Source organism: Microtus oregoni, unplaced genomic scaffold, assembly GCF_018167655.1.
Source record: "Microtus oregoni isolate MIOR12 unplaced genomic scaffold, Mior012 000002F_ref0000024, whole genome shotgun sequence".
Classification (NCBI taxonomy): domain Eukaryota; kingdom Metazoa; phylum Chordata; class Mammalia; order Rodentia; family Cricetidae; genus Microtus; species Microtus oregoni.
The window spans coordinates 47,392,566-47,417,097 of NW_024543061.1; the positions used below are offsets into that span (position 1 = coordinate 47,392,566).

General features: G+C 38.6%; 1 protein-coding gene across 6 annotated transcripts in view; it reads left to right on the plus strand.

Annotated features, from left to right (window-relative positions):
• Cntn4 (contactin 4) overlaps positions 1-24,532 on the plus strand; it is a 995,812-nt gene that overhangs the window by 656,028 nt on the left and 315,252 nt on the right. For all 6 annotated transcript variants that reach the window (XR_005972615.1, XM_041635217.1, XM_041635207.1 and 3 more), the window contains one exon: positions 4,801-4,976. Coding sequence is in view for 5 of the 6 variants with exons in the window: in XM_041635217.1 (XP_041491151.1) it covers positions 4,801-4,976 (176 nt within the window). In the remaining variant the exon portion in view is untranslated. The remainder of the gene's footprint in view (positions 1-4,800; positions 4,977-24,532) is intronic.

Sequence of the window (24,532 nt, forward strand, 5' to 3'; positions counted from 1 at the left end):
AAACAAGTAATCAGAAAGGTTGTGCAACATGAATCAGGTCTAAGGTACCTTAGCTATTTTTCCAGTTGCTGTGACAACATACCATGACCGAAGCAACACAGGGGAGGGTTAATTTGGTTCACTTTAAGGGTGTGGTCCTCCAAGACGGGAAACCACAGTAGCAGGGCTTGAAGCAACTGATTAGATTACAGCAAAGACCGAGGGCAATGGATGTTTGTGCTCACCTCACTTCTGGCCTTGGAATGATGTTCACCACAGGGCATTTTCATCTTAGAAAGTGAATGAAGGTCAGAGGGACCTCTTAGTTCTGTTAATATTCATAAGCCTTTAACCCACATAGGCCAGATTAGAATACTCTGAGATGATACATTCAGAACCACCCATGACAAATCATCAATTAAAACATGATAGGAATGAAACTGAAGATTATACATGGATGAAGGTATGGTTCCAATCAAAGTGATTACAGTAGTAAATACTATTCATTTTATTAAATATAAATCTTTATTATTTCATGATCTTTTACAAAATAATCTTTATACATGTGGCAACTTATACAACTTACTTTCTCTGTACAATAAATTTAATCCTAATAAAGTTATTACAAGTGTGAATAAAATACATCTATATACCACCCCTCCAGGCTCAGGGAGTATCCGGGAACAGGGCACAGAGAAAACGTAAGAGTTGGGGAATGAAAATGAGTGTTGTTAAGTGCTCCCTTCCTGTCTTGGCATGGATGAGGCACCCATGAAGACACAGTAGCCGTGACTACCAGCTTGCTGAGGGTATTTACAAAAACCCTAATTTAGAGGTAATGGGTAGATGTAGTGAGGACTTCAGAGAAAAGGAGATGATGTGGGTCTCTGAGAAAGGCCATCTGCTCTGCCACATGCATAAAGAAAGGAAGAGCATTCCAGAAGGAAAAGAACAACTAATTAGAATGGGTCCTATAATTGAGTGAGCATACCTTGTATCCTGTGACACAGGGTATTTTTGAAAGTGAAACTGTTAATAGTGACTCTAGAGCGTCACCTGTAAACCCTACCATATCCTGACTAAATCCAAATGCATCATCTTCCCATGTATCACACAGTAAACTCAAGGCTAAGTTAATGATTTCAAAACACACCGCAAGGTAAAAACAATTGCAAGAGGCAAAGTTGCTCAGGTACATAAATGATGAGCTAACGGATCCCACTCTGAGCACACAGCCAAGGGTAAGTTCAGATGTTAGCTATAAATGAAAACAAATTCTGCAGCGGAGTTTGGCAAGTTGCTGCATTGTTTTTCCCCAAACTGTGACCTTTAATTAACATTGCCTTTGTAACATTGTGTTTCTAGATACAGGGGCTTGCCTTGTTATTTAAAACAAGCCATAGAACAGAAACCTATTATGTTTTTAAAGATTGCAGGGGAAAGCTGAGGAGAGCTTTTAATCAAATGCCTTAGCCATTCCAGGCAGTGCGCTGGTGCTTGCCTTAATCCCTTCAGCAGTTTCCTTGTGACATAATAGCAATCTGGACCCAGCAGCTCAAAAACTCCCCATTGTTGAAGGAAAGAGCAAGAGGGTGAATAGAGAGATCAGGTGTTTTCCAACACCTTGCTAGCTGAACTTTCTTAGTCTTGGTGTTGACTTTCAGGAGGTTGGACAAGTAGGGAAATTCCCAAAGTGAGTGCTCTGTGGGGATCTTCAGCTGCAGGCCTTCCCTAAGACATCCTAGCTGACCTCTTTTCTTTACATTTAGCCCCTCAACTGAGCCTTTTCTTCTCATTGTTTCTGCCCCTCAGTTCTGAAAGGATTGACCCTGACCCAGAAAATTTAAGAAGTTTTGCCTCATGCCAACTTCTCTTGTATTCAAGTTCCTTAAGGACAGGTGACATTACTTATTTCACCCAGCACCCCTTCTGAGAAGGAGGAAGCTGCCAAGCACCTGGCTAGAGTTGGTTTGCTGTGAAGTTTGTATTCAACTGTGTCTGCAGAGAACCAATTCCAAGTCAGAGGGGCCTGCCCCTCTCTGAGTGTCAAGTTCAAACACTTAACAAGGAAGGTTTTCCGGCAGTGAATCTGTACAATGAGTTGCTACAGAGTCTGCAGAAACATGCCTTGGGGAGGTTCAAGGTGGCCATGTTTGCCTGTGTACAGCCCTGCTGTCTGAAAAGAATTCAGGCATGCTTCCCCCAAGTATTTCAGAAGTCAGCTTACAAGACACCAATTTGCCTGGCCCCCTGGGAAAATCTATTTACTCCAAATGAGCCTTGCCTCTCCATTACCAATACTTAAAAGATTCCTCAAACACTAAAACTAAATTGTGAGATTTTCAAGAGTGTTTCACTATGCAATGAGATGAGAAATTCGCAATGCAATCCACATTCAATGCGAATGAGCTCTGACTGCATTGCAGTAAAACACCATGTCTGCTTTATAGCATGTCTCATAAAGCACTTTATTTTCTAAATAATCCCTTCCCCATTGCTGTTCATATGTAAAGACGGGCAATAAAGTAGATGAACGGACTTTGTGCACAGCATTTTGGGTTGAGGTGACGAGAGGAGAGAAACCTACAGAGGTGTCATTACTCCCACAGCCCGTCCTCTAAAAGGACTCACATGGTCCCATTCCCAAACTCCACACTCTGCTTGCAGCTCACATTATATTGCAATTTCCTCTTTGAGTTCTTAGATTTGTCATATTAAATTGCTCTGCTATCATTTGGAGTGAGAGTTATGGCCAAGACGTGATCAGCTGACTAAAAGCCAATGCGTAAGGCAGGCAGTCAGTTCTAGAGATTCATGTGCAGCCAGTCCTGCCGGGCTGGAACGCGGCTGTTCTCTTTATTGCTTATTACTTTCTTGTCTGTGTCAGGGCACAGAGAGAATTACTGCAGAGCCTAAAAACACTGTCAGTTTCTAATATCCAGCTTCTTATAAACAAACACATAAAGAGCTAAAACTATTTGTGCTTCTCGCCGACTTTCCTGGCCCTCCTGTTTCTAGACTTTTATACTTCAAAGACACCGTTGTGAAAAAAACCCACACCCATGCCTCTGTGCTGGGTGAGACGAGCATGGGTCATGAATTGTGTATATGCTCAAAGCTCAAACACATCCCAGAGAAGCACAATTTTGAGTCTCTTACTTTCAACAAGTGTTTATTGAGCAGTCAGGGGGTTAAGTTCTAGATGGATGAAAGAATGCAAAAGTGGAAAGTGATTTAGGTAAATTGTCTTGTGGCAAAAGCAATCTTTGCATGAAAGAGTAAGAGGTCTTCCCCCAGACAGTTGATGAAACATACATTTTGACGAGAAGTACCGAAAAGAATTTCACTGGAAGATATGCCCCCTTTTTTTTCTTTTTATGATAGTGTCCCTGTTTAACCCTGACTATTCTGAAGCACACTTTGTAAACCAGGATGGTGTCCAACTCTGCCTGCCTCCACCTCCTGAGTGCCGAATTTAAAAGCAATGGGCAACACCATCAGATGTATCCTCGGAGATGGAGACTTATTTTGGTGCTCTATGTACTGCCTCAAGTCTGCAATCCCACCACTTGGTACATGGAAGAAAGAGGATCAGGAATCTGGCATTATTTCAATTCCAAGGGAGTTTAAGGCCAGCCTGAGCAGCATGAGACCATGTCTCTGAAACACACACACACACAGATCACACACCACCTGTGCATGTAATTTGAAACTAACAGGCTGACAATTTTATCACTTAAACTTTTGCGCATTATACATTCCTAATCACAATGTCTGGGATATTATCAAGGATTGCACGACAGGTGGGCATGCACACACACACTTCTATTTAGGTAATGGCTCTTGTTATTTTAAGAAAGTAAAATGAATAATTCTCAATCTTTACTCCCTTTATTGATTTGAATCAATTTCCTATCTGCTTCAATCTTTTTGTATTTTTTTTCAACTCCTGTGAGAGCCTTGGTAATTCACGAGCTATCAAAAAACAGTCATTGAATTATATTAGTTCAAAAGTTTATATGAATCCGCATGAATGCCTGAAAGGTAATTCGACTCAGATAAGCTTTCATTCTGTGGATGTTGTGACTCTGAGAACAAAATTGGAGATTTTCATACCAAAGCTTAGCCACTGAAATATGAGTTCCCAGAAAACTAATTTATTGGGTTTTCTGCTACAGTCAGATGCACAAGTGACCCAAGTAAATGAACAGAAGGACAAGGAAACATTCTTTGCTTTGGTCACTTAATAGCCTGCAGTTCACTGGGGCAGTTGATTGACATTTTGAGTGCCGGTGGCTAAAGAGATCATCCAGTTGATCCATGGTCAGGCAGATTTGGTCCCCAAAGCATCTCAGATCAATAGAGTTGCTTCGCTTTGCAACCAGGCACTTCAGTCATGTTAAGAAGTGAATCAAATCAGCTCAACTGCAATTTCGGCCACTCTGCTGCTGTCTCTCTGAAAGTGGCATTATCTGTCCTCTCTATATACCTATAAGTCATGCTTGGAAGAAATTTGTAGAAACCCATGTGGAAAATTTTGTTCCCTGTAAGAAGATAATTATTTGTAGTATTCTGTATCGTCATGGAACATGTTCTAAAGTTTGATTAATATCATTTACTACAAAGGAGGACTCTCTTTCTCCATGAGTACTAAAGATGTCACCATTGCTGAGTAGGCAGTTTCTAATATTTGTTTTTACAATGCTTCAAAAAGCTCACAGATGATATTTCATGGTCTTTATAGTTTTTATATACTTTAGACAATTCAGAAATATTGATTTATATTACAAGGCTTTATCTACTGGCATTTTTATACTATAGGTGGAAGTTAAACGGAACAGATGTTGACATTGGTATGGATTTCCGCTACAGTGTTGTTGAAGGCAGCTTGTTGATCAATAACCCCAATAAAACCCAAGATGCTGGAACGTACCAGTGCATAGCAACAAACTCGTTTGGAACAATTGTAAGCAGAGAAGCAAAGCTTCAGTTTGCTTGTAAGTAGCAATTATATTCCACCCCAAATGTTTCTTTGAGCTTTTCGACATTGTATGAATACACTTTACAACCAGTACCTTCTGAAAGACCACACGGATTTGAATGTGGGACATGATAATTTTACCTTTTATTCAAATTTAGAAAATATTTTATGTGATTAAAGAACTATGAACATGAGAGGGAAGTGGTATGCTTCAAAAGGCTTGAGATAGCTTGGTTATATTATATTTGGTTATATGATGGTATAAACAGACAAAGTTTACATGTGTTAAAGTTTACACATAATAAATGCATACATGCCACACCTACAAACATTGAACACAGCATCTATGAAAAGGCAATAGAACTACCAGCAACCTAATAGTCAATAGTAAGTATTTTAACCATAACCATTGGAATGTAGGTATAGTTGGTTGTCATTTTACCAGTAAAGCCTACAATTCTCTGTTTTTTTTTCAATACAGTACAAAAATATTTTAAAATCCAATAATGAAAAGTAGATGTAAAGTATTATTCACCTTTTATGTTTATATACCGAGTTAGAAAACTGGAAAAAAAAATTGCCATGTTTTAAGATCAACACTTAATCTTTGCCTGTGTGAAGGAAAGTAGAATTTAGAAATAAAGATTGAAAATCAAAATCCAGAGGCAGAAGCTGTAAGGACATATTCTGTTGCATATACTTTGAGGATTGCTGTTCAGCTACAATTTTTAAAATTTATTCATTTGCATATGATTATATATTACCTTATATAAAATCTTGCCTCATACAGCAATATGTTAATATCAAAGGTTTCATAATTACTAAGTCTGTTGGTGGTAACACTATAGAATATTCTCATTAACAAAAGCTTCTCTGGGAACAGAATATCAAATATACCTATTATAATATTCAGCACTTAATCTTGTATTGCATTTATGGAATTTTTACTCATGGAGAAATGAAATTTTGTAGATAACAGATTCTGGAGCTATCTTGCTTGTAAATTTCTCTCGAGATAGTCTTCAATTTTCTTAGGTAAGCAGAGTAATAGTATGGTAATACATCTGATTAAGGGTCACAGAACCAAAGTGCATTTACCTCTTGATTTAATACTCAATTTTTAGTAATGACAGGTGAATCTCATTAGGCTTATTCGACCAAACAATTATAGAATCGTAGGTTTTCAGCATAGGGAAAAATCAATTCAATGAATTGCAACTCTGGGACTGTGATTTTTCTGTATTTTGTAGCAAACTTTTAAAAACAAAGAGAGAAGGATCGATACTATTACCAGTAAATTTACATTCGAACATTTAAAAAATACATTTCTACCACCCCTCAAGACTATGCTTTTATAAAAATGTAGGCCTCTTTATTAGCACAAATATTATGAAGATAGGATTTTACGTGTAAGGATAGTTATATTTAAATAGAATAGAACAACTCACCCCAATGAGAGGTTCCTTGTTTCACTTGTTGATGGGTTTTCCTGAAGACCAATGTTTGAAAGCTACTTTCTCATCCTGTATCACTAGTGACATAAACATCTGTGAAGCCTTTCTGTCCCAGAGTTGTTGCTGACAATCTTTCATTTCGTTTTATATCTTTGGATGTTTTGTCTGCATGTATATCTGTATACTATGTGCATGCAGTACACAAGAGGCCAGAAGAGAGCATTGGATCTGTAGGAACTGGAGTCACAGACAGTCATAAACTGTCATGTAGGTGCTGGGAATGAACCCTGGGTCCACTGGAAGATCAGTCAGTGCTCTTCACTGCTAACTCATCTCTCCAGCCCCCATTGTGTTCTTATTGTATGAAATTAGTTAGCCCTGAAACTATATTTTGTCCTATAATTTATATTTCCTTCAAGTCTTTCTTTAATGAGGAATTATCTTCATGACAACACACTCTGATGTAAATTCATTTCTCAAGTTATGGCCCTAAAACTAGGTCTACAATTTTTTACAAGTGCTGTGACCTTTGCAGAGGACACTGAAGGCCAGTATATCCATGCTGCGAACTTCCAATGCAGCTAATGTAGCTCCAGACTGTTCATTTTCAAAAGTGTCAGTGTCATCACATAACCTTATTGTTAATCTACAGCCTATCCAATTATCTCATGTTGTTACACTAAATTCAGAATATAATATTTCCCTCCATTATATACCTTCTCAGGAGTAGTCTTTTGTTCTATCACATTTGAACTTGTTTAAGTATATTTCTTTTCATGGCCCTTTCCAACATGATTGTTTCTCTTCGGATGTTATACATCCCTTCCTTACAGGTGGGAATAACTTTCTCCCACTCCAAACCTGTGTGTTTCCTGATACAGAAAATGCTGATGGACAAGTTGATCATTTTTTTCTTTTAACCTACTAAGACAGAATGTCAGAATTGAAGTCAGAGCACTGACTCAAAGCCCCTACATGTTATAGAAGTGTTTAATGTAGGTAACTTTCGTTAGGTTAGTATGGTGATTGATACTTGGACTCTCAGTACTGGGGAAGCCATGGAAGGAGGATAGCTATGATGTTAAGGCCACCTTTTGCTACACAGGAGTTCCAGGCCATTCTAAGATAGAGAATAAAATTTTGTCTTATAAGATGAAGAAATATGGTTGGAGCACAGTTCAGTTGTCAGAGTGCTTGCCAAGCATGTGTGAGGTCCTGGATATGAGTCAACACTACATAAAACTGAATGTGTTTTTATAATTTTATTATGTTTTATCTGAGATATTGATTGCCTTTCTGACTCAGTAGCAGCAAAAATTCATGGCTATGTCTACACTTGTATAATTAGTATGTGTTGGCCATGACATCATGTATGTCATAGAAAACTAAGATGAGGTCAAGTCAAACTCTTCCACTAGTGTTCTCCATGCATTCTTGCTCAGCTAGCTGCAAATTTAGGCAATTATTTTATAATTGAACCCCAACTTCTGTTTATCCCTAAAGCACAGGGAATTCCCTTATAAAATCAGGGTGTACTATCTCTTCAGTTTTATGCTTCAGCTGTTTATCATGAAACAGTAAATAATCTTTTAAAAATGTAAATTATATCATTCCACTTCCTTGCTTTATGCCTTCTGCTGTACCTTAAAAAAATACATCACCATGTCTTAATTTAATTTCTCAAAAAATAAGAAACTACTCTTTTGGTACCAGAGTCTTGACACTTTTGTTCTCTTTGCTGATTCCCAATACCCCTTTCTTCCACTCTTTCAATTAGCTGACTTCTTAAACTCTTCCACTCTTAACTTCATGTTAACAGCCTGTGGTGGTTTGAACAACGGCCTCTATAGGCTAGTATAGCTGAATGTTTGCCTCCCAGTTTGTTGATTGTTTGGGAAGGATTAGGAGTTACAATACTCTTGGAGGTCATATGTCCTGAGAGGTTAGGCTTTGAGGTTTCAAAATCCCATGCCAGGCCCAGTTTCTCTGCCTCCTGCTTGCAGAACAGGCTTCGCAGCTACCGTACTGCTCTGCGCTGGTGCCATGCCTTCCTACCTGCTGTCATGCTTCCCACCGCAATGGAAACGATTAGCCCTCTGAAACTGTCAGCAATTCCATGCTCATGAGTTGCTTTGGTGATGGTGTCTCTTCACAGTAACAGAATATTAGCTATGACCCAGCTTAAGAGATATTTTCCATAGTTCCTTTTTTTTTGTATAACAAGATGCATTTTGTTTTTTTTTTTTTTTGCTTTTCTCTGCCTCTCTTCCTCTAGGCCTCTACTTCAACATCACAGCTTTTCTTTTTTCTTTTTTAAATATTTATTTATTTATTATGTATACAATATTCTGTCTGTGTGTATGCCTACAGGCCAGAAGAGGGCACCAGACCTCATTACAGATGGTTGTGAGCCACCATGTGGTTGCTGGGAATTGAACTCAGGACCTTTGGAAGAGTAGGCACTGCTCTTAACCTTTGAGCCATCTCTCCAGCCCACATCACAGCTTTTCTGCTCCATCTACAGGAGTTGATAAAACTTTGAAGGACTGATTATTTTCATGTTTGTTTTTGATTCTTCTGATGCCATCTTCATTCTGAAAGACCTGAAATCATTGCCTCCATCCTGCAATTATGGTTGAATTGTATGAATGCAGGTATTTCCCCCTTAGTACTGAGTCTCTCTCTAAAAGTAAGTTGGAAAATGTGCATTTTTATAAATACACACCTTTTATATTCTGACCATTTTTAGAGTTGAAATTCCTCATTATCAATCTATAGCTTCAAGAAGATTTTTTTCTAGCTTTTTAAATAAATTGAAAGATGTTACTGATGTCAAAAAAAAAAAAAACAACAGCTCTCACCTCAAAGGGAATAAATGATAATTTATTCTGGAGCCAATCTGACTGACCATGGCCAGAAAATATAACTCTAGGTCATGCTTCAACATGGGAGCAGTTTCGTGGAGGTTTTATAGCAATGTAATGAACAAGGTTATGAATCAAGGCAATTTTTAAATACACTAGTGAAAACATCAAAAAGATTGTAACAACTGAGACTAGATCTACTCAAGAACTAAGATGCTGTCATGTTTTCTCTGTAGACATGGATCACAGGGAACCAGGGATGTAGCTCTGTGAATGCTTTCCAAGCATAGGCAGGACTCTGGGTTCCATGCCCAACACTGTCAAAGAGCAAATAAACAAACAAATTCAAATGTACATCTCTACACTTACAAAATTATCCTTATTGAGAAAATTGAGCCAGGCTAGTTGGTACATGCCTTTAATCCAAACAGTAAGGCAGAGGCAAGAGGTTTGTGAGGTGGAGAACTGCCTGGACTGCATAATATGTTCTATGTCGACGAGGACCACACAAAGAAATTCTGTTTCAGAAAAAAAATAAATGAATAAAATAATAGAAAAAAATGGGGGAGATACAGTCTTGAGAAGTGGAGATTCTATTTTGGACAGTTGGAATGGAATTTGGCTTAGTGCTCCATTTTATTTGTTTCTCCATTTGGAGCTATAGATCCCTGGCCTTCAGAAGCTCTGCGGGGTAGAAACACTCCTCTCTTAGAGATGCAAAAATCCTCTAAGAGGTCCAAGCCTCAAAAAGTTATGCAATGATTCTCCCTTTTCTCTTATTTCTTTCCCATATTTCCCTCTCTGTCCTGTCCCTTTGAAATGAAAATAGTAACTGCCATTTTAAATTCTTACATGTTTAAATTCTTACATTCTTATCTTAGATAAGAATACAATACATGAAGGCAATTCTTTAGAGTGAGTTTCCTTCTTAGATGCCTATGACCTTAGACAAGGTATTTCTCCCTACTTCATATGCTTTGCCCATAAGATGGAAGTTAGTTACTCTGTTTCTTTGGCTAAAAGGATAAAGTAACTAATACTTGTAAACTCCTAAGTACTGTTTTAGTATGGCTTAAGGAATATTAGCATTATTTTACTTTTATTTTTCTACAATGGATATTATGTTAAACATTTTGGAAGCATTATCCTACTTAAATTCTCAATGTAACCCAGAGATTGGTAGACTTTAAGATCATTTTATAGCTGAAGGACATGAATATTAGTGAATTGAAATCACGCAGGAAACATGGAAAGGAGTAGATACCAACCTAGGAACCTGAGCACTTGCCAGTAACCCTGGGCCACTTTCAACATTTTCCTAAAGAACTTTGTGTGGAACACAATGATTTAAATGTTTGATAAGATGACTCCTTGACATCTGTAAACAGGTTTTTCATTGCATTTATAAGCTTTGCTATAGTAATCCATAATTTCTGTTTAACATTTTTGTTATAAATGTTTTTGATAACATTATGGTATTGATTTGCTCTTAACATGAAGATGCATTTTGTTGTATACCATAATTGTACATATATTTATGACTCAAATTTTCATATAATTGGTTCCAGGTTCTATAATGATATTAATTAATAACAATATTTCTGCTTGGAAAGATAATTCAAATATCCAATTTATTTCAAGTAGATTGTAAAACACTACAAATATTGATATTTTATGGCAAACAATGGTGGGTGGGTAAACTGTTATCCCCAAACGGAACATGACATATTACAAGTTTCTTGCTCCCATATCATTCCTCCCCCACAATGACAAGGATGTAGTTTAAATGTTGATTATGATAAAGAGCTTTCAAGAGAATAACCTAATAGCTTCAGATCCTAGCTCATCAAACTGATAGCTTTATAAATATTGTTTGGGGCCTTCTTCCAGTGAGTTCAGCTGTTTTATAACAGTTCAGATCTGCAGAACAAAAGACCGAAGCTATTCATCATCACAAGTTGTCAATGACTATAATTCATACATAACTAGCTGCAAATTGTTCATCGTACAATTAACTCCTTTAACAAAATCCAGTTACCTGCCTGGTGCAGGAAGATTGGCACTGTCTTGGGCAAGTGCCTATAGTGCTAATATTCTAGTGGAAGCAATAGGTGACGTGTAGACTTATGCTTCTCCCTATTGACATCGAGCTTGAGGTATGAGATGACAGACAAGGTCCAGAGATGACCCTGAGCGTATACAATGGAAAGAGGACAGAAGTGGAAACATAAAAGTAAAGGAAGAGAAAAATAGAGGTGATAAATGGAATAGAGTACAAAAGCCACTCCATTCCGGCATCTTTTAATCTTATATTGCATATGTATCTATCAGGGAGGAGTAACTAAGACTGGGAGTGTACTCAGGGGCAGAGCCTTTTCCTAATGTGTATTCAATGCCCAGCATCACAAAGGAAAATATAAAAACTACTCGGAGGGTAATTTCAGTAACGGTTGTCACTTGTGCCAGTCATCCTGTTTTTGTACAGGAAAAGTGTCAGATGGAGGGATGGCAGCTGTTGGAAAGTCTTTCCCTGTGCTTGCGACAGTCAGCTTTGTCTGAGTTCCTAACGGTGGCATATCATCTACTGTAAGGATGAAGGTGGCTTGCGGTGATAATAATAGAAAAGTATTACATGGAAAATGATGAGGATTTTGTCAGCCTTGTTTTTGTTCTCTAATCATTTCTTATATTTGCCATAACTTTCAAATGCCCATTGTTTGAAACATTAAAAAAAAATAGCTCTTCATTCATAGCTGAATTGTAGAATAGGCAGTCAGCCAGAACAAGAGACGTGAGTTTGAAAGACAGCCGGCTTGGTGACTGGCTTGACTGGTTTTTAATTAATAAAGCTGCTGAAATAGGCAAACTTTTGTTTCTGAGCAACAAAATGTTGATAGATAGCTGTTTGAATAAATAATTTGTGAATATTTAAGTCAATTAAAACTTAATTGAGGAACATTTGGGTATCAAAACTGAAAACATTTACAGTGTAACTCAGGTCTTCAATGTAAGAATATTTTTTTTCTTTTTATTTGACTGGTTAGAAGAACTCAATCCAAGACTTGCTGAGTTTCTGGGGAAATGTTCTCATAAAAGCAAATAGTTTCTGCCACCAAGTGCAGTAGTTGAGATATTGATGATAACAACTGATGTTGGTTGAAAATTCAGTAATGTGAAACTTAAGAGTTTAATGTGCAAACAGATGCTAGTCAATTGTAATCATTAGCTATTAGGTTTATCCCCTTTTAGTATTCTCACAGCTACATTTGGAATCTGTAAGACAAAAAATAGTATGTTGTGACTGAAAAAAATTGTTACTTATTGATTTTTAAAGTATCAGAGGCATTCTAAGAATATAATATATGAAAAATTATGTGTTTGAAACCTATATGAAAATAAGTATATGTAAATTACTAATGTGAATTCCTAAAAGTTTTCACAGACACGTCTTTTTAAAAATGAGTGAAATTCCAATACCAAGCTGTTTTTAATACTGTAGGTCTGTAATGGAGTTTGAAGTCAGGGATGGTAATGCCTCCAGATGATCCTTTATTGTATAAGATTATTTTGGCTATCCTGGGTTTTTTGTTTTTCCATATAAAGTTGATTATTGTTTTCTCCAGATCTGTGAAGAATTTTGATGGGGATTGCATTGAATCTATAGATTGCTTTTGGTAGAATTGCCATTTTTACTATGTTGATTCTCTCAATCCAAGAGCAAGGGAGATCCTTCCATTTTCTGGTGTCCTCTTCAATTTCTTTCTTCAAAGACTTAAAGTTCTTGTCAAATAGCTCTTTCACTTCCTTGGTCAGAGTTACCCCAAGATATTTTATGCTACAGCTTGGTATTGTCATAAAAACAGAGAAGTCGACCAATGGAATCGAATAGAAGACCCTGACTTTAACCCACAAACCAATGAACACCTGATTTTCGATAAAGGAGCTAAAAGTATACAATGGAAAAAAAGAGAGCATCTTCAACAAATTGTGCTGGCAAAACTGATGCCAATCTGTAGAAGAATGAAAATAGATCCATATCTATCACCATGCACAAAACTCAAGTCCAAATGGATTAAAGACCTCAATATCAGTCTGAACACACTGAACCTGATAGAAGAGAAAGTGGGAAGTACTCTACAACACATGGGCACAGGAGACCACTTCCTACATATAACCCCAGCAGCACAGACACTAAGGGCATCATTGAATAAATGAGACCTCCTGAGACTGAGAAGCTTCTGTAAAGCAAAGGACACTGTCACTAAGACAAAAAGGCAACCCACTGACTGGGAGAAGATCTTCACCAACCCCGCAACTGACAAAGGTCTGATCTCCAAAATAAATAAAGAACTCAAGAAACTAGACCATAAAAGGCTAATCAACCCAGTTATAAAATGGGGCACTGAGCTGAACAGAGAATTCTCAATAGAAGAAGTTCAAATGGCCAAAAGACACTTAAGGTCATGCTCAACTTCCTTAGTGATCAGGGAAATGCAAATCAAGACAACTTTAAGATAACATCTTACAACTATCAGAATGGCTAAAATCAAAAACACCAATGATAGCCTTTGCTGGAGAGGTTGTGGAGAAAGGGGTACACTCATCCATTGCTGGTGGAAATGCAAACTTGTGCAACCACTTTGGAGAGCAGTGTGGCGGTTTCTCAGGAAATTCGGGATCAACCTACCCCTGGACCCAGCAATACCACTCTTGGGAATATACCCAAGAGATGCCCTATCATACAACAAAAGTATATGCTCAACTATGTTCGTAGCACCTTTGTTTGTAATAGCCAGAACCTGGAAACAACTGAGATGCCCTTCAATGGAATAATGGATGAAGAAAGTATGGAATATATACATATTAGAGTACTACTCAGCAGTAAAAAACAATGACTTCTTGAATTTTGCATACAAATGGGTGGAAATAGAAAACACCTAAGTGAGGTAAGCCACACCCCAAAAGAGGAACATGGGATGTACTCACTCATATTTGGTTTCTAGCCATAAATAAAGGACATTGAACCTACAATTAGTGATCCTAGAGAAGCTAAATAAGAAGGAGAACCCAAAGAAAAACATATAGGCATCCTCCTGAATATTAACCTTCATCAGGCGATGAAAGGAGACAGAGACCCACATTGGAGCACAGGACAGAAATCTCAAGGTCCAAATCAGGAGCAGAAGGAGAGAGAGCACAAGAGAGAGTTCTATCGGGAACTCATCAAGGCCAGCTGGCCTGGGTCTGAAAAAGCATGGGATAAAACTGGACTCGCTGATCATAGCGGACAATGAGGACTACTGAGAACTCAAGAACAGTGGCAATGGGTTTTTGATCCTACTGCACGTACTGGCTTTGTGGGAGCCTAGGCAGTTTGGATGCTCATCTTACTAGACCTGGATGGAGGTGGGTGGTCCTTGGACTTCCCACAGGTCAGGGAACCCTAATTGCTCTTTGGGCTGACGAGGGAGGGGGACTTGATCGGGGGAGGGGGAGGGAAATGTTAGGCGGTAGCGGGGAGGAGGCAGAAATCTTTAATAAATAAATAAATTTTAAAAAAATCAGTGAAATTAAAGTCAGTTCATTCATCCACGCCTCTGTGAGGGATGAAACATAGGAGGAAGCAGGAAACAATATATGAACATACGAGATATCAAAGCAAAAGGAGTGACTATTTGGACCTGCAAGGGAGAGGAGAAATGGAGGAGAGTGAGGAATAAGATCTTGTATAATAATAAGTACACATGGAATGTCACATTGGAAACTTATTCAAAATTAATTAAAAAATCAGTTTTTATAAGCAATGAATTTGCTAAAATATGTATTTTTCATTATGAACTAATAATTTAGTCAATACAATTAAAAATAATTTTAATTAGGCAATGATAGCTACTTTTAAAGTTTAAGTTTTAAACATTGTAGTTTTGTATCCTGGGACAGGGGAACACAAGCCCATCACCCTCTAACTGGACCTCTCTCCTTCAGTCACGCATGCATACAAATACTTAGGCTTAATTTGCTGTCGAATTGACTATCTTTAATATGCTGCATGGTAACTACTGCTGATGAGCTTTTTACTTCCTCTCCTAAATTCATATATTAAAATCTTAACTGCCCAAAATGGGGATAGTTGCCTCATAAAGTCGTTCCTGAGAGCATCTTTGTTTCTGTACATTGAAAAAAGGATGGCCCTCAAACCACTATGTAGGCTCTCACAAGATGCCCAGTCCTCTCACATTTTAACCTTGAATGTCATAACATCCTAATTTGTCAGAGTTTCTATTATTTTAAAACTAACTACCTACCCTATAGTATTGTGTTACAGCAACAATTACAGACTAGTGCAACAAATCCCAAGGTATGTGTATTTGCAAATTGTGACTACGACCCTATCTTTTAATTTTTAAAAAAAAAATCTTTTTTTCATTTTAAATACCGATCACACTTTCCACTCTCCCACCTCCTTATCCTACCACCACACTCCCCATCCACTCCTCAGAGAAGGTAAGGCATGTTGCTTTGGTGAAGGACCAAGGCCCTCCCTACTATATCTAGGCTGAGCAAGGTATCATCCAAAGATAATGGGTTTCAAAAGTCAGTACAAGCAGTAGGGATAAATCCTGATGCCACTGCCAGTGGCCTGCAGTCTGCCTCAGCCATACAATTGTCACCCACTTTCAGCGGGTCTTGTTTGGTCCTATGCTGGTTCCTTTCCTGTCCAGCTATAGTTGGTGAGCTCCCATTAGCTCAGGTAAGCGTTTCAGTGGGTATCCCCATCATGGTCTTGATTTCCTTGCTCAATTTTCACTCCTCCTACTCTTCGACTGGACTTTGAGAACTCAGTCCTGTGCTCCGCTGAAATGACTCTATTTTTGTAAGTCTTTTCGGTTATAATTAAAGGTCCAGAAATGAGATCACTCGGGACTACTCAGGTGGATCATAAACCCATATAAGAGAAGATGGGCAAAGATGAAACATTGCAACCATAGATGCTATGGGTGATGCAGTCAGAGGAGGCAGTGAGCATGTGCCACCATCGGAAGCTGGGTGAAGCAAAGCAATGTCCCCTGGGCCTTTGGCATGAGCACAGCTGTGCTGGCACACTCATTTTGGATGTCTAGACTCTAACATTTTAAAAGGAATAAAAAAGGCTCTCTGAAGATGCCACATTTGCTAACTTTCAGGTGGTTGCCTCAGAAAATCAACAGACCATAGATGCTCAGTGCATTGCTTCTCCTCTGCTGACACTGATCCAGAAATGACAAAGCAGCTTGGGCAATGAAAACAGTGTGGTACTCGCCTTACTTAGCTGCATTAGTATGAGAGTAATGGCCTCGGTGAAACAGGGATATATCTGTGAACATTTCGGGTAACAAGGCATTTTACCGTGGAGTGCATAACAGGGTTTTGAACTTTATATAATAGTATAATTTGACGAAATAATGACAATGGCCATTGAAGAAATTCAAAAAGTAACCTTTCTGTTTCCCCAGCACGTTTCATTCTCCCGCTTGGACCAGGATTGGCCCTTTCTTCAGAGGGCAATAATTTGAAGTGATTCAAAGGAGGTTGTTAGCCTTGGGTCGTTCTCGCTGGATTTCTTGCTTTTTCTAGGTCATTCTCCCTGAATTTGACCCCTTTGTCTGGCATTCTAAAGCCCCAGAAACTGGCTATTATCACATTTAGAGTGTGTGACCTACCTGCAGCTGTAACAGTTCTACTGTAGTCTCTCAGGCATTGTTATCACTCATGCTGTGACATTTTGAGCCCCAGAAAGCCCCTGTGCTAGCAAGGGTTAGCTGCTACCATCTTTCCTATCAGCACCTTTTCCTGAGTGAGCTGTAATGGGAGAGAGCATTTACCTCGGAGCTGACATGTGTTTTATGCAGCACAGCAACTAGTTTTTAATATCCCAGCGACAATATGCAGTCCATTTAGAGAGTAAAGGGTGGTTTAGGGTTCAGAGGTTAAATCTCAGCTTCAAAGCAGCAGGTAAAGATGTAGATGTGTTTTCCTTGACCTCAATTATTCTATCAGAATTTCCCAGTGATTCAATTCTGTCTTAGCTTCTAAGCCTTTAATGAGTGACACTTTGGGCCGGCAATTTGTCCCTGAAATTGTATTTAGGGTACACACTAATTATGATCAGAGTGTTCATTTGCTTTAATGGTTGCATTGTTTCATAGCGTTAGCATTTTTTCATAGCACCTAATTTTTTCTCCTATTTGGAAAAAAAATGGTATTCTTGTGAAAAGTGTAATCTGTTAGCTTGGCCTCACAAAATTTACATTTACTGTACTACAAAGACCCTCATTTGAAATCCCTGGAAGTAGAATATGTGATGAGGCGTGGACATCAACAAATAGATTTCGAATGTCTCTGACTGACTGCTTTCTCATAGTTTCTCCAAAGCCCCTAGATTGACATAAAGCAGCTCAGCATAGTGGCACATGCCTTTAACCCAGAAGGCAGGAAACAGAGACAGTGGATCTCAGTGAGTTCTAAGTTAGCTAGTGCTACATAATATGGTAGAGACAAGATAAAGAAAAGAAGGTTTTCACAAAGCTATAACTGGGAGCGATCGGTATTTGAGGAAGAATGAATGAAAGTAGAGAGGTGGGAATTGCCTTTAACATGCAGCCATATTGTCTTGAATGAAGAAATGTTCTTATATTTCTGAAATTGGGTGTTATCCCCCGATAAGTCATCAGTATAGGATTTGTGTTTAATACTATACATTTCCCTGATGAGAGTTACAGCTGTCACGGATTTCTTTCTATGCTCACTAGGTTGTTAAGCCACCATCTCTGTACAACTTCGAAGGGTTTGCATCAGTCTAGCAAGCAGCCATTGATGCTGTTTCTCTGCCCTCCTCCTAAGTACTGTTTTACTTTCCATCTCCAATGGCTTTTCCTCTTCTGACCATTGCGTAGAAGTGGAACCGTTTGGATTTTTTATCTAACACATCTGAATACTACTGTATGTACTTATCTTTCTTGTCCTCACGTGTCCTCTCACTTTATTAAGTGGACTACTACTGTTCAGTGTAGGTTGGTAGATGGCCCCACCTGTCTGTGTGCAGAGTCAGTCTGAGCCTACTGTCATTTAAACAGGGAGCATTCCCCAAAAGCCTCTTGTTGAAGGCTTGGTCCTCAATTAATTGATCCCATCATTGGATCAAAAGGGGCTCTCAGCCAATAATAGATTATTCTACTGATGGATTCATAGTTTTATGCCATTATTGCAAAAAAAAAATAAAAAGAAGTGGAATTGTGGAAATGTTGGACCTTGTTGGAAAAATATAGTCACTGGAGGTTAAACCTCCAAAGGTATAACCCATTCCTTGTTCCTTCTTGTCTGTCTCAGCTCACTTCTTTTCAGCCAACATGAGGCAAACAGCCTCTACCTCACCTCACCATCCTACCTCCCTGCTATTCTCCTTCACTGAACCCCAAAGACATGGATCTAGATACTGTTGGATTGAAACTTTTTAAATCTTTTTCAAAATATTTTTTGTTCATTTTACAGGTCAACCACAGTTCCCCCTCCCTCCTTCTAGTTTCCACCCCACCCCCCACCCCATCCACTCCTTGGAAAGAGTAAGGCCTCTTGTTGACTCCCATGTGGAGTTGACAAAGCCTGGCACATCAAATTAAGGCAGAAACAAGCCCATGCCCCTGTATCAAGGCTGAGCAAGACATCCCACCATTTAGCTTTTGAAACTGAGCCCACATAAACCTTTCCACATTTTAAATGCTTCTCCTAGGGGGTGTCACAGCGACAGAATACTAATTATGCCAGGTCCATGGCTTTGTATTTGATTTGGTGTTAAACGTATTTCCCAGTCACTGGCAAGAACTCACCCTCTCTCTCTAGGATTGGCTTCTTTTAGGAAACCCGGGATCCTACATAAAATTCAATATTATAATCACCGTTGATGTTTTTGTAAGTTTGCTCCTTTGGGGTTGGCAAGATAGCTCAGCATGGGCTTATTTACAGGCCCAACGACATGAATTTGGTTCCCCGGTTTCCACAACATGGTAGGAGGTAACCAGCTCCCTAGAACTATTCCTCAATGTACACAAGAATGCCACAATACATGTGCCAGCACTCCCAAACACAGATACATAAACATACATGCATATATATACTACACCACAAGGCTTGTACCAGCACTACCAAATGTATATATACAGACATATATGCATGCATATAATTTGGTGCTGAAGCTTGAACCCAGGATCTCATGCATGCTAAGCAAGTGCAGCACCAGACACATCTCTGAAACCTGAGAGTTTGAATGCATAATTACTATTAATTAATTAATTACAAGTACTGTCCAGAATTTAGGTGTTTTTTTATATCTTTGTAAAATTAAGTGTCTTTAGAAAAAAGCAGGCTTTTGTAAACTATTCAGGCAAATATAGCTTACATTGCATTGTCAATACTAAGTATAAAAGATGTAACTTATTTATCTTCTTTTCGTCACATATATTAGTGAACACTAGTTAAGTAGAAGATATTGTGTTGCATGTGGAGAGTACATTAATGAACTAGAAAGACACAAAGTTTACATCTAGCCTGGAAGGAATGACTGAGCAAGCAACCTCCAGTGGAAGAAATGTTAGGGAGATTCAGAGTTTAGTTTCTAAGGCACAATACAAGATAAGGGAGAGTTTGTGTTGCAAATAATTTTGACAGATTTTGAGGGAGTGATTGATAGAAGGTGGAGCAGGAAGAACAAAGCTTGTCAAGAAGGACTGACTGCATGTACCATTAGTATTCCACAGTTTTCTGAATGTGTGCTGTGTAGAAAGGTTTAAAAAAAAAAAAAAACAGACCTCCCCCCTTATCTTTCATAGTGTGTTTTCAAGTGGGGAAAATGTTACCTGAGTAATCATACAAGAAATAATCCCCAGTTGCAATTATTGCTGAGAAAATAGCCATGGATTGAGGACCTTTGTGATAAAGGCATCGTACATTGAAGGAGATTGCCAAGGGAAACCTCTCTGGAGGAATGACTGTAATTACGGTCTGAAGGGGAAGCAGGATTTCTAGATGAAATACATAGCATATGCAAATGTACTGTGGTGGCATGTGCGATTCAAGGATTCAGAACAGGTCTGTCCTGGCGGCTTGAGAGCCCTGAGACAAGGTCAAGGGAGTGGAATGCAAGTTGGTGGTGGCAAGTGAAGGAACGGGTGAGCATTTCTTTACTACCCAATTTCCATGGTCACTGGCTGTCATTGCACATGTCACATGACCACTCCCATCAGATAGACTGGTTTTGAAATCTATATGGCACTGTCCAAAATAGAAGCTTTCTATGAGTCTACTCACAGTTCTCTCAAGAAGCTCACCTGTCTTGCTTGATGTACACACACCATCAATTAAACTGTGTGCTCTGTGTAACTGTTGTCTTGATTCTAGCCATAAGCACTCTCATTTTTCTTTCCTTTTACAAAGGAGGGGACTAAGGCATGGAGATAACCAAAGCTCCTGCAGACAGGAAGCTGAAAAGCCTGGCTCCAGACTGCTTGTCTTCTCTGTTTGTGTCTTTGAACACTGTGATTTCCCTTCTCTCGCCGCTTCTACTGCACATTTCCTGCAGAGGGAACATTTGCCCAAGGAGCTCAAACCTAGAAGATTTGGAGTTTGATGATAATAAGGCAACCAAATTCAATTTCCCAACACCTTACTGCTAACTAAGTTCTGCTTACATCTGCGGGTGAATGGGGAAACCTCTATTTTGTTTCCTTGACAGTGAAGGGCAGTGTTAAAAGCAGAAGGGTATAGGATTTAACATTGCTGCTCCTACAGTCATTGCTGCTCAGTTTCTGTTCAGTGATGGGAATGTGAGATTGAAGACACTCACAGGGACAAAAAAAGCCACTTACTAGACCTGTGCTGCTGGGTGGGGTTCAAAGGCCTTCCGACACTGAAGAGCCTTTTCTCCTACTACCTTTCATGAAGTCTCAAATGGCTATGTGAAAATCAGAAAAGTCATGTCAAGTAGCTGGTGTTCAGGGGCAAAGGGGGTCTTTGTGTTTTCCTAAAGTTAGACTTTTAGTCAGGTAATGTTTTAAGAGCTTCACTTCAGTTTTTAAATTTTAATAATTTTCAATTATTAATCATCAATTAAGTGCGGTTAGCTAGAGTTTGCTATTACTCTATGAGATAAAGTTGTTGGGCTTGCGAGTAACAGCATGTAGGTTTCTCTTGCTGACTCCTGGCTTTGGCTTATACAACAAAGCCCCTCAGAGAGCATTCTTCAGTTTGCTAAATCTGACTCCGCTAAGAAACTCAAGTCTTTTTATTTATTATACATTTTAATTAAAATATAGTAACATCACTTTCTCCATTTACGCCCTCTAGCCCCTCCAAAATCCCCTCAAGCTCCTTCCATATTCTGCTCTCAAATTGATTGTCTCTTTTTCTTTGATTATTATTGTTTTACACAAACTTATAATACATATATGTATGTGTGTATAAGCATCCATAAATATACAAATACAAGCTGCTATCTTTATTGTTGTTGTTTGTGTGTATATGGTTTCAGCACTGACCACTTTGTATTGAATAACCAATTAGGAGTTCATCCCTGAGACAAACTAATTCTCCACCTCATTAGTTGGCTGGAGTTCTTTGACTATGTGGTTCCCATGAGATTTCCATTCTTCTACATTAGCACATTCATTGATATTTCCATTGTCCTGGTCTTGTTTATGCAGCCATTTCTAGGACAGACTGTTTCACAATGGGCTTTTAATTCTGGTTCTTCCAGTCTTTCCATCCCCTTTTCCATGATACTCCCAGAACCATAGACACAACTGTGACGTAGAAGTATCCAGTGTGTCTGGGCTGCTCGTGATTGATGTATATCTGGATTGTTGTGTCCAGTTGAGGTTTTCTGTGGTTATCTCCACTCACTGTAAATCCAAGTTTTTCTTCAGTAGCTCTACTTATTTGTCAAAGAGTCAAAGTCCAAAACAGATATTAGTTACTACACCTTCAGTGGCAGCATTGTACCTGTGCCTATAGATGCCAACCCTACTGGGTGATAGGAAGGGTACAACACAAACTTTAAAAAAAGGAACAGTTTGTGATGGTAGAGATTTAGGCAGTGAAAGTAATAACCTATCAGAATTTCATTGCCTGTTCATAGCTTTCCCAAAACTTTTTAATTTTCTTGAGAAATCAGCACTTACACCACTTCTTCTAAACCAGTCATAGTTCAAAGTCATAACAGGACTTGTTTTGGATATTTGGTTCTGAGCTTGATTCTCCCCTACTCTTGCCCCCCTGCTAAAGTAGCTTTTCCCAGTGACTGTGTTTCTCCATGAGGTTTCCCATCACATCTCCCTTGGTTACAACTCTAAGTTTATCTGTTGGTGGGCCTGCTGCTTGTCAAGCCCACTGTAGATGTCTACAGAGTTCTACAGTTTTCTACACGTTTATTGGATGAACAAGTGAGCCAGTCACTTTGTGTAGAGGTCAGAGTCTCAAAGGGAATCTGGAACATCTGAAAAGCTCTCCCATCTTGGAATAAAAATGCATGATGATCTCTGAGTCACTCAGTCATTTCTAAAGAGTTATGGGAGAACAGAGAAGGAGAGTGTTCGGGGCTGTGATGCCTTCACTGTCACTGGTAGTTAGATCAAATGGGTGTAGACATATCCCACAGACAAGTGTCTTTTATTCATACTGACTACTCTCAAGTGATTGGTTGATAGAATAGATCTATTGTGTATCTGAAAAGAGACATTTATGAAATTGTCCTCTCCTGCCTTACTATTTTTCATTTCATTCCCATTAATAGAAAATAAAGATAATTATGAGTGCCCCAAAGATTCCAATGGCCCATTGGAGGTGTCTGTCTTCCTCCTTGAGAGGAGCATGCCCAAATCCCAGAACTGGATTCTGATGCCCTTTCTGTTTCCTGTTTGCCTTTTGGCTTGAATCTGACAGTGACAAGAAGTAGTCCCAAGTGAAGTGGGAGTTCATTGCTGACAGCAACTCTGATGTCCTTGTCCTGAGAGCCCATCAAAAAATTCATTGCTCCAGAGACAAAGACAGCATGTGCTCAAAAAAAAAAAAAAGATTTTTATGCTGTTTTTTTTCTTAATACATATTTTTATTAGATTAGATTAGAAGAAGAAATACATAAAATATTCTCACATAGCAGTGGATATATACCAGTTGCTGTTTTCCAACCAAAAGGCAAAGCTAGAAAACATTTGCATTTTGAATTAAAGTTTTTAAATGACTGAAATGTAGATGAACAGTCAAAGACAGATGCAGATGAGCAAATGTATTACATCAGCAGAACCTTTGAATTCATTATTTTGAGTGTCATTGCCATTTTCTGATGTAAATTAAGCATCACAAATGTAACCTTCATATGACCAGGTGGTCTTGATGACTCTAAAATGAATGGAAAACCCAGAAATATAAATTATAATCGTATCACAAACATCTTCCTCTTAACCTTGGCAGTCATGTAAAATAGTGCATTTTAAGCTCATTTCTAAGGTTAAGCAGGAAATTTTGTCTTGAATAATTAATGCATCAATAAAAACCCATATTGTTACTGCTAGCAAGTAGGCAATTTTGCTAATTGGCTCAATTGAAAATTTGTTAGCAATAAACTGTCTTTTGGCTGAAATTATGTTGGTAGATAAATGGAAATTGGTGAGGTGTTTACCATCTTGTTCGGCCAGCTGTAGAGAGCCCTTGAAATAAATGTGGAGGATCATAGGAGCTGATCCTCCAAAGGCTTCCAAATATCCCAATGATCTTCTCTGACTGCTTTGTAATGGCACCAGGGATTCTGAAGCTTAGGAATCTGGCATCCATTCCATAGAACATACATTGGTCCTTTATGTCTACTGCTTCAGGTTCTCTTTGATGGTCCATGCTTTGAGAGCAGAGCTAATAGCTAAATTGCCTGCACTATTTTGCTGTTTAGAAAATACTTCAGAATCTATTTCATCATATAGCCAATACAAAACTACCTTCATCATCCTTCCCTGTATTTTGCAGATAAAGAGTGTGCACCTCAGAGATGGAAAAGATTTCTCTAAGTCCGTAATACATGTGATCAAAGCTAGGACTCAAAAGCTCAAATTGAGGCTTCAAGTTCTAATGTCTATTCACTATATCATATCTCCGTTGTTATTCGAAATAAGTTTCATTCAGAGACAAAAGAATAGATCTTTACTAAGAGAGTATCTGGCATCTTATGATTTTGGAAT